General features: G+C 35.6%; 1 protein-coding gene across 3 annotated transcripts; it reads right to left on the bottom strand.

The window, feature by feature from the left end:
- Window positions 1-2406: 2406 nt before the first annotated feature.
- Window positions 2407-7129, bottom strand: LOC145066020 (uncharacterized). Of its 3 annotated transcripts, none has more exons than XM_079013166.1 (10): window positions 6572-7129; window positions 5017-6508; window positions 4674-4913; window positions 4467-4596; window positions 4237-4389; window positions 3904-4161; window positions 3612-3818; window positions 3293-3522; window positions 3012-3195; window positions 2407-2923 (listed from the first exon to the last, which is right to left on the bottom strand). In XM_079013166.1, the coding sequence occupies exons 1-10, from the start codon at window positions 6957-6959 to the stop codon at window positions 2726-2728; spliced, it is 3480 nt and encodes a 1159-aa protein (XP_078869292.1). In that variant the 5' UTR covers window positions 6960-7129; the 3' UTR covers window positions 2407-2725. The 3 variants fall into 3 exon arrangements, with proteins under 3 accessions (XP_078869292.1, XP_078869293.1, XP_078869291.1); XM_079013167.1 differs by having other exon boundaries at window positions 5017-6778; window positions 6854-7128; XM_079013165.1 differs by having other exon boundaries at window positions 5017-7129.
- Between the last annotated feature and the right edge of the window lie 1962 nt (window positions 7130-9091).

Below are 9091 nucleotides of genomic sequence, written 5' to 3'. Positions count from 1 at the left end.
GTGTAGGCTTACGTAAATATTTTGGACCATAAAATTGAATAATAGTTTTGCAAAAATAGTGTAGATTATCTCATGCAGTCCTAGCAGACATCCTAAAACTCTCGTCCAACGCATCAGGAGGGATGCCATATGCTATTTAACGAAGTGCAACTGCTTATTTTTGTAAAGGGGTGAAACCGGGTGTACCTCTAGCATTGGGCCGTTGTTGGAAAAAATCACATTCCCTCGTTAGATCTTCGACTATACGTTCGTACAAATGTTTGAACATTCTGAAGTGTCTTTTTAAACAGTATCCTTGAAAAGTGGCATTTTCTTGAAAATAGTCTTGTATCAAACGTTGGTTTTGCATCTTCACGATTCCTATAAATAAATCTTTGGGTTCTCCGTTCAGCACTGGCGGTTGCACTACTGCATGCCTCTTCATATGTTTGTTCTGCAGATTTAGAAGCAACGACAAAAACATCAAACATAACATCAAATTCTTCCGAAGAATCGGATGACGACATTTTTTTGATTTTTTGAGAGGAAATGTAGTAAAATAATTTTTAAAAAATGTGAAGGTTTGAGAGGTTTATATAGAAGCTAAAGGTTAAAAGGAAAAAAAAAAAAAAATTTCAAATTTATGACTGTTTGCAACTGTCACAAACTCAACCAATCACATTCCTCCCTCAAGTGCAACCTTGTACGGCCCCAGTGCACCTCCTACTGCACCCTTAACGCGGTGTGCGTGCCGGGGGGGGGGGGGGGGGGGGGGGGTTGAGGTGTTCCTACAGACGTGGCACCCAAGTGCAATAGTGGTCGCAGCTCACTCCCCTCGGTCTCATATACTATTAATAACAATTTATGGGACATAATCAATGCATTCCTTTTTAAATGTTAGCTCTTCAGGTTGGATTTATGCAAATTCAACCTCAACCCAGAAAAGCAAAAAAGAAAGAAAAAAACAATTTAAAGTCCGAAAAATATTGTCATTCAACCATTCCTTTACAAAAACAAGTGAGAAACATTTGAACCTCTCTCTCTCTCTCTCTCTCTCTCTCTCTCTATATATATATATATATATATATATGTGAGAAACATTTGAACCTCTCTCTCTCTCTCTCTCTCTCTCTCTCTCTCTCTCTCTCTATATATATATATATATATATATATATATATATATATATATATATATATATATATATATATATATATATTGCACCTCATCGTGGTGGTCTGCTAAACAAGGCCTAGAGGATCATGGTGGTTACGTTGGAAATGGGTTTTTTTTAAATATGGTGTCTTTAATAAAAAAAATAAGTAAAATAGAGCTTTAAATCAAGAAAAGTAAAAAATAAAACGGCGAAGTACTTTTATGTAATTAGTCTTTCATATTTTGCTAAGTTTTATTTCATTTATTTTCTGAAAGTTATGTTATAGACAAAATTGTAATTAGTCTTTCATATTTTGCTTTTATTTTATTTTATTTTCAGAACGTTACGTTATAGACAAAATTGTAATTAGTCTTTCATATTTTACTCAAGTTTTATTTTATTTTATTTTCTGAAAGTTATGTTATATACAAGATTGTAATTAGTCTTTTTGTCTTTTGAGTAAGTTTTATTTTATTTTATTTTCTAAAGTCATGTTATAGACAAAATTAGGCATCAGCATTTGGACCAAATCGGACTGGCCTAGAACATATACTAGACCGTGAGACCTTACCAGTTTTTCAACAAATAAGACGGTTCCTGGTTGTTAGATTTTTAGGTTTTCCATTCCCGTTTTCGCTTAAAATACTAAACAATACCAGGTTTTGGAATTGGACATGAACTGTGTAATATGTTGTGCTGTAAAATAATCATACGAAATCATAGAAAAAGCCAGTAAACATGAGGTGAGTATCATCCCAAAGATATAAGAGTCTACTTTACTTCTTATTTGTACATGTAAGAAACTGATTTTGAGTGTAAAATATTTAAAAAACTGCTTGAACAGAGGCATGGAAAATGTTATTGTTGTTGAAATCCAATAGTTATTGCATTGTAAAAACCGTATAAAGTAATAGTAAAAATCCAGTGAACATGAAGTCGGTGTGGTTTGAAAGTTGTAAGAGTATACTTTATTTCTCATCTGAAGTCTGAAACTAAGAAAGAACCCGGTTTTGGATACAAAAATCAGCAGCTCCCGGTTCCCAGTCCAGTTCGGGACCGGTCTGAACCTTTGCTCAGCCCTTAAACAAAATTGTGTAAAATGCATAATTTTAGTATGATATGCATACGATATATGAACTAAATAGTTTGAGCGTGACTTCGATTATCATGTTCATGAGAATAAAAAATCAGGTCAATTAGACATATCTAAGCTTAAAGAGCATATCAATATAAGATTCAAGTAGAAAAGCGAGTTATTTTGACTATCAAGAGATGTATATGTATATACTATAATATAATATATATATATAGTGCGAGTTATTTTCCAGTCTCTGATAATCAACTTAGTAGCATTAAAAATGACAAATAGCAATTGTATTTGTCACAATGATAAGCATAAACACAATAATAAATGAACAAAAATAATCAATCGGATTTTACCAATTCACCATGTATACATCTGTAGACCATGTATGCAACTCCACGGCATCCCTCCACCTTATTCATCATCATGTAATAAAAATATGATCCTTTCTTGATGTTTGGATGTCATGTATGCTTGATTAAATTTTCTTTCGGTGTTTGTTATGAATTTACCAACGTGGATATGAGGTATGGTAACTTTTTCTCGGTTCCTGCTGCCAATAGTAATAATGGGAGTTACCGTTACTGTATCCGTATGACTTTCTTGATTCTTGTGAACCGAAAAAATCGGATCCTCTTCTGTTACTGCTGCCTACGTTTATCTCCATGTCATCCCACATTTCCTCTTCAAGATCATACTTTGACCTCTATAGAAAGTCAAAACCAAGGTTAAAATCGGAAATTTGATTCAAAAGTTCAAAAAAAAGAAAAGGGCGAAGAGTGTAGAAGAAAGACCTTGGCGGGATCTGAAAGCACAGCATACGCCTCTCCAATCATCTTGAAGAGTCTGTCAGCATCCATCTGAATCGATTCAGCAATCGCTTTCCATTGTTGGTTGACTTTGTCTGGATGATGTCTCAGAGCTGCTTTTCGATATGCCTTTTTAACATCCGCTGCTCCATCTGTAGGTTTTAATCCCCTAGCAATCATACACAATAATAATAATAAGACGTAAAAGATAACAGAAATATTGATTTAATTTAATTTAATTTTTTTTTTTAAATAAACAAACTTACAGAATGAGATAAAGGTCTAAGGATCTTTCTTTTTTTGCTTTTTCTTCTAGAATAGAAAGACGACGTCGAGCTCTTCTTAAATCTTTCACACTGCCATTACTAGCAGACTTGTGAGAGTTTTGTGAATTCTGTGACTGTGTTTCAAGAATGGAGATAAGTCTTTGAAGATCATCAGATGCGTGTTTGTAGTCTCGAATCATTTCCAGTAAAGTGGCCCTTCTCGAAAGTGCCTACACCATATGAAAATAGGAATCAACTTTATGAACTTGTTACATCATTATTTAAATATAGGCGGATTAAATTAATGAAAAACGCATACTTTTGGGTAGCTTGTGTCAAGAGCTATAGCTATACTGCAATCTCCAATTGCATCAATGATTTCTCCCAAAGATTGGTTTGCAGCAGCACGATTGCAGAAACAAACAGCTGCAAATGAGTGTGATTCTATACTCTTTGATATTGCAGCACTGTAATGCTCTACTGCTTCTGTATGCTTACCATTCTGAAAGGCTTCATTTCCTGCATTCTGATTCCCTCAACAACAACAACAAAAAATTAGAATTACATTTAATATGAAACAAACAAGATTATTAGCTATCCATATTCTGTACCTTGCAGTGTAAAAGTTCACGAATGGTAACAGCCAAATGAGCTAATGACTCATCGGGACCCACAATCTTGCTTCTTAGTTGCTCATGTTTCTCCATTAAGTCGAGAGCTATTTCAAGCCTACCCAAATGAAAGTAGGATTTTGACATCAGGTTCCACCTCCAAAGTCTTAATGAGATCTTGCATACTGATGAAAAATTCTTTTCGGCTGTATCTAGGGTTTGCTCACACAGTTGAACCACTTCTTTATGCTTCCCCAGCTGTGTAATACGTAAGGGCAAATCAGTCAGTTTCAATTATTAAACTAACAAAGATTATGAATCACATTCACATACCATGAGAAGAGCCTCTCCTTTCATATTAAGTAGTTTCTCTGAATAGGAGCTTATTGACAAAGCATCAGTGATAGTTCCCAATGCATTGGTTGCTGACTCATATGTTTTCTGTTCAAGAATCTCTGCAGCCAGCTTCAGATAATCCGAGACTTTCTGCCAAGGGTAATTTGGGAATTTAGTTTCAAAGGCAAAACATGCATCAAAGCTACATGAAGCGTGCAGTTAGTTACCTGTGCCTTTTGCAGGCCTTCTGCAGCTTCAATTGTGATTCTCCTATCCAAGCAAACGATTTCCTCAGACTCCAAGCATTTGTTATAATAGTATGATGCATCATCTACCTCCCCTAGAAGTAAATGACAGCTGGAAATAGGATGTAAAAAGAAAATTAGATTATGATTTTTCTTATCTGATAAGTAACTGACAGATAGAAATCTTACTTTGCAGATCTTAAGTTGACCTTCATGAAATTGGGATCTAATGCAGCAGCCATTCTACAGTCGTTTAGACCTTCCCTCATTCTTCCAAGAGCCATGCGTGTAGCTGCACGATTGCTATAACACAAAAGAAGAGGCTGTATACAAACACCAGGTGTCTCTGTATGTTGTATTGAACTAATACCCTTTGAATAACATACTTCAGCTTCTGATAAATCTCCACTCTTATAAGCCTCGTTTCCCCTGACACAAATCAATTTATTTCAGAAATCAAAACCATATAAGGTTTATACAAATGTAAAATATATATAACAAAAAAAAAAGAGTGGGGGGCTAAAAATAACACCTTTTTCGCCAACTGTCACATGTTTCTTGATCTGTAGCCTTTGTGTGCTCAGGTTTATGAGAATGGGACACATTAACACGACCAGTTCTCAGCTTATACTTCTTCTGATGTGGCCGTTGTCTCACTGCCATGTCAGCACTAGCAAATGATGTAACAGAAGGTGAAAAGTTTTGGGCCCCAAGCTTCTCTGTAGTATCAACAGCATCTTCATTTTGAACCTGAGAGGTTGCAGGGTTGGTAGAAGTTGGTGCACAGTCAGCAGCACCCCAATAAGGAGAAACATCCATAGGTGAACAAGATCCAGGAGACTCCTCACAAGACTGTGTGACTCCTTCAGATAAATGAGTCAGGATAACTTGTGGACGATTGCTAGATTGTTGTCTCACTTTTGCCTTGGTCTTTTTTAACTTTCTTTGGCTTACAGAATTGTTTTTACTGAATTCTAACTTCTTACCTAAACCAGGAAACATATCTGATGTGAAAGAAACCGGAATGTTTACATCTGGTGTATTGAATCCTGTAAATGAAGCCCCGTATCCACCAACTTTGCTTGAAAAGCTGAAGTTGTTGGTTGTTTCAGCTTCATTGATCTTATTCTTAGTAGTACTAACTTTTGTGGGGTCATGGATATTTGAAGTCTTTGTGTCATGGGGGACTTTACATTGAGGGTTGTCACCGAAAGCATTGCCTAAAATACTTCCAAAAACAAAAGTGGAATTACCATCAAGAACAGAATCTATATTATTCTCTTGCTTCTTTATGTGATCAGAGCTTCCTGCTCCTTGACTCTTCATAATGTTCATTTCATCATCAACTTTCATGTTTCCCTTGAAGCTGGATTTTTTTTCATTATGAATTCCAATATGAAAGATTCCATTGACTTGGCTGTTTCCAAAAATTACTCCACTATCTACATTCCTGTTAGCACTTTCAGGTGCTAACTTGTCAACCTTCTCTTCGGATTTTTGTTTTCCAACATTTGAATCTGTCTGAAAATCTCTATGATTGGCAGAAAACACAAATCCCAGATTTTCAAATTTTTTGCTATCTGATGTATTGTTCTCCTCTGTCTTTAGGTTGTTATTCATTGAGGGTGCAGCTTCACCTGATCCTTTTGATCCCAAATTTAAGAATGACATTGAATTAACCAGATGAAAATCAGGCATAGTTTTGAAGTTATTGACCTTCATAAACCCATCAATACCTGAGCTTCTAACTGTTCCACTAGATTCACTATCATCTACATGCAATCCTACACCTTCACGCCCATGTTCATGCCCAATATTGCTTGAATTCGAGTTCAGTACACCATTATTCATATTCGCACCAAACACAATATCCACACCATTAAGTTTTCCAAACTTATTAGAGCCTCTTTCACTAGCTTTTCTATTGTCCCCCTTTTCATCATCAGCTCCAAAAACAAAATTTAAATCACCAGGCTGAAAATTATTTCCACTCTTCTGTACCTTTTCTGCACCCATCTTGTTTCCTAATTGATTATTATTAGTAACTCCCATGGTAAACCGCATTAGATTAAAATCCAAAACCTCACCATCACGCTGTCGTTCATCATTCCCATCACATCCCGTTTTCCCTAAACTCGAGCTTAACACTGAACCACTAGTAGTCGCATTGAACACGAAACCAGTAGTATCACGTGTACTATTATCAGATTTTTTACTCACTGGACCGTTACAGCTTGATTGTTTCTTCACTTTTACGTGTTTCCTCCTCGAAGAACGAACAGTGGCCGCTTCCGCTGCCGCCGCGTCATTTGAACAATCAAAGTCAAGTTTACTAGAATTCATGAGATTGAAACTATTATCGAATATACCTGAATCAGTAAAATGTCCCTGGGCGCTAGGGTTAGGGTTCTGGAAATACGAACGCTGTGTGGAGGACGATGATGGGGATAAAAAATCTTCGACTGCCGGTGACATGGAAATAATGCTACGATCTCGAAAGTAAACGAAAAAAAAAATTCAATCGGTGCGCCGCCGCCGGTGGCGAGGTTGAAGCGATGGGCGGTGAGTTAATCTGAGTTTAGCTTTTCTTCTTTTCCCCACCTGAACAATTGAATAGCCAATACTCGCTCTGTTTTAAAGAAAGTAAAAGGAGGGAATTCGAGGGTTATCGAGAGGCATTATAATTTACAAATGTTTTCGAATTACTTCTATAACCATTTTCGATATTTACTAATTAAAACATCGTAAATATACACAAAACAATTATCAAGTTTTTAACATACTCATTTTAATCATCTGATTATTTTGATTCATAATTATAATTCAAAGAAGAATTGTTCCAATCCATTTCCCAGTGTTCAATAAATTTACTTTGATTTGTATTTTGCAATTTTAGGGTTGCAATCAATTAGATTTGGACAACTGAATCAGATTTGTTTATACTTAAATTGTAAATATATACAAAACAATTACTAACTAAAACATCGTAAATATACACAAAACAATTAAAACATCGTAAATATTTACTAATTGTAAATATTTACTAATTAAAACATCGTAAATATACACAAAACAATTATCAAGTTTTTAACATACTCATTTTAATCATCTCATTATTTTGATTCATAATTATAATTCAAAGAAGAATTGTTACAATCCATTTCCCAGTGTTCAATAAATTTACTTTGATTTGTATTTTGCAATTTTAGGGTTGAAATCAATTAGATTTGGACAAACGAATCAGATTTGTTTATACTTAAATTGTATTATAGTAAATGTAAAACTATTTACTACGTTTAGGATAGTTTTATGTGTCACTTTTTTTTTTACATTACACACTTACACCCTGGAATTTGTTTGAACTGTCCACGTTACGTCATTATTATTTGTTGGTGTAGGTTTTCCAGTTTAAAAATGAGTTTTTCGGCTAAAGATGAATTTTTCGATCAAATCTCTAGTCAAACACTCAAATACTCATGAACACACGCGCAGTGGCGAATCCTTTAAGGGGTCAGGGGAAGCCATGGCCCCCCAGTTTTTTGGCATATCATTTAATATCATAAGAGGAATATAAACTAAATTTTCATAATTTCAAAGCCAAAATCATAAAATGAAAACCAATCCGAACTATAAAAACAAAGTTTTAGCAAATCATAACAACAGTTGAGGTATTATCGGAATTTCTGTAACATCGAATTCTTATAAAAAAAATAAAGACAAAATTGCAAAAATGGTTCCTGTGGTATGTATTTTTTTGGGGTTTTAGTTCAAACCATGATTTTTTTGGATTGGTGGTCCTTTTGAGCTAGTTTCGTTGCGTTTTTTGTCCCTCTGAATAGTGAAATGACTGTAATGCCCTTGGAATATTTATTTTTTTATTTTTCTTTCATTTCTTTTTAAATCTAATATTAATTTATTTATTTTAATAATTAAAAAAAAATAATAAGAAGTGGCTCACCCTCCCTCCCTCCCTCTCTCTCTCTCTCTCTCTCTCTCTCTCTCTCTCTCTCTCTCTCTCTCTCTCTCTCTCTCTCTCTCTCTCTCTCTCTCTCCAGTTTCAATACCCAAAAGATACAATCCACCATCATCTTCTTCACGACCCTCATCTTCTTCAAACCCCAACTCCTCACCACCATCTCTCCTTCCAGCCACCAAAAATCAACCACCAACACCACGATCAGAAATCTAGGTTTGTGCAATCACCCTTACTGATTCCGAAATCGAATACATATCAAAGCTCACCATCAGCTCTCCGCTACTTTCTCATAGATTTGGAATGCCGCTCACCTTTGTCTATCGTCGCCGCCTTGACAGCTCCGATGACAAGCCCTACAACAGCTCCACCTACCGATGTCGTTCGTGTTGCAGATTCGGTGAGTTCCCCACCCGATCTCGTGTCCTCCAGAAGGAGTCCACGCTTCATCTCGTCCTCTGTCTTCATGGAGGTATGCAGATCTTCATTAAGACCTTTAAAGGGAAGACAATCACCTTGGAGGTTGAGAGCCCCGATGTAACGCCCTATTTATTTAAATGAATTAATAAAGGTAAGTACCGGGCAAATTGGTGAAGAGTTTTAAAAGCCAAGGGTTTATTGGTAAGTTAGGGAT

This window comes from Lactuca serriola, chromosome 8 (assembly GCF_051521515.1).
Source record: "Lactuca serriola cultivar US96UC23 chromosome 8, Lser_US96UC23_V15, whole genome shotgun sequence".
Classification (NCBI taxonomy): domain Eukaryota; kingdom Viridiplantae; phylum Streptophyta; class Magnoliopsida; order Asterales; family Asteraceae; genus Lactuca; species Lactuca serriola.
The sequence above is the reverse complement of the archived record's forward strand: the minus strand, read 5'-3'. Positions and strand labels throughout refer to the sequence as shown.

Excerpts from the sequence above, each read along its gene's own strand:
- LOC145066020 (XM_079013165.1), bottom strand. The coding sequence starts at position 6,959 with ATGTCACCGGCAGTCGAAGATTTTTTATCCCCATCATCGTCCTCCACA. Across the intron at positions 4,597-4,673 it reads GTCAACTTAAGATCTGCAAA|CTGTCATTTACTTCTAGGGG; the intron begins GTAAGATTTCTA and ends TCCTATTTCCAG. Across the intron at positions 2,924-3,011 it reads TGCTTTCAGATCCCGCCAAG|AGGTCAAAGTATGATCTTGA; the intron begins GTCTTTCTTCTA and ends GACTTTCTATAG.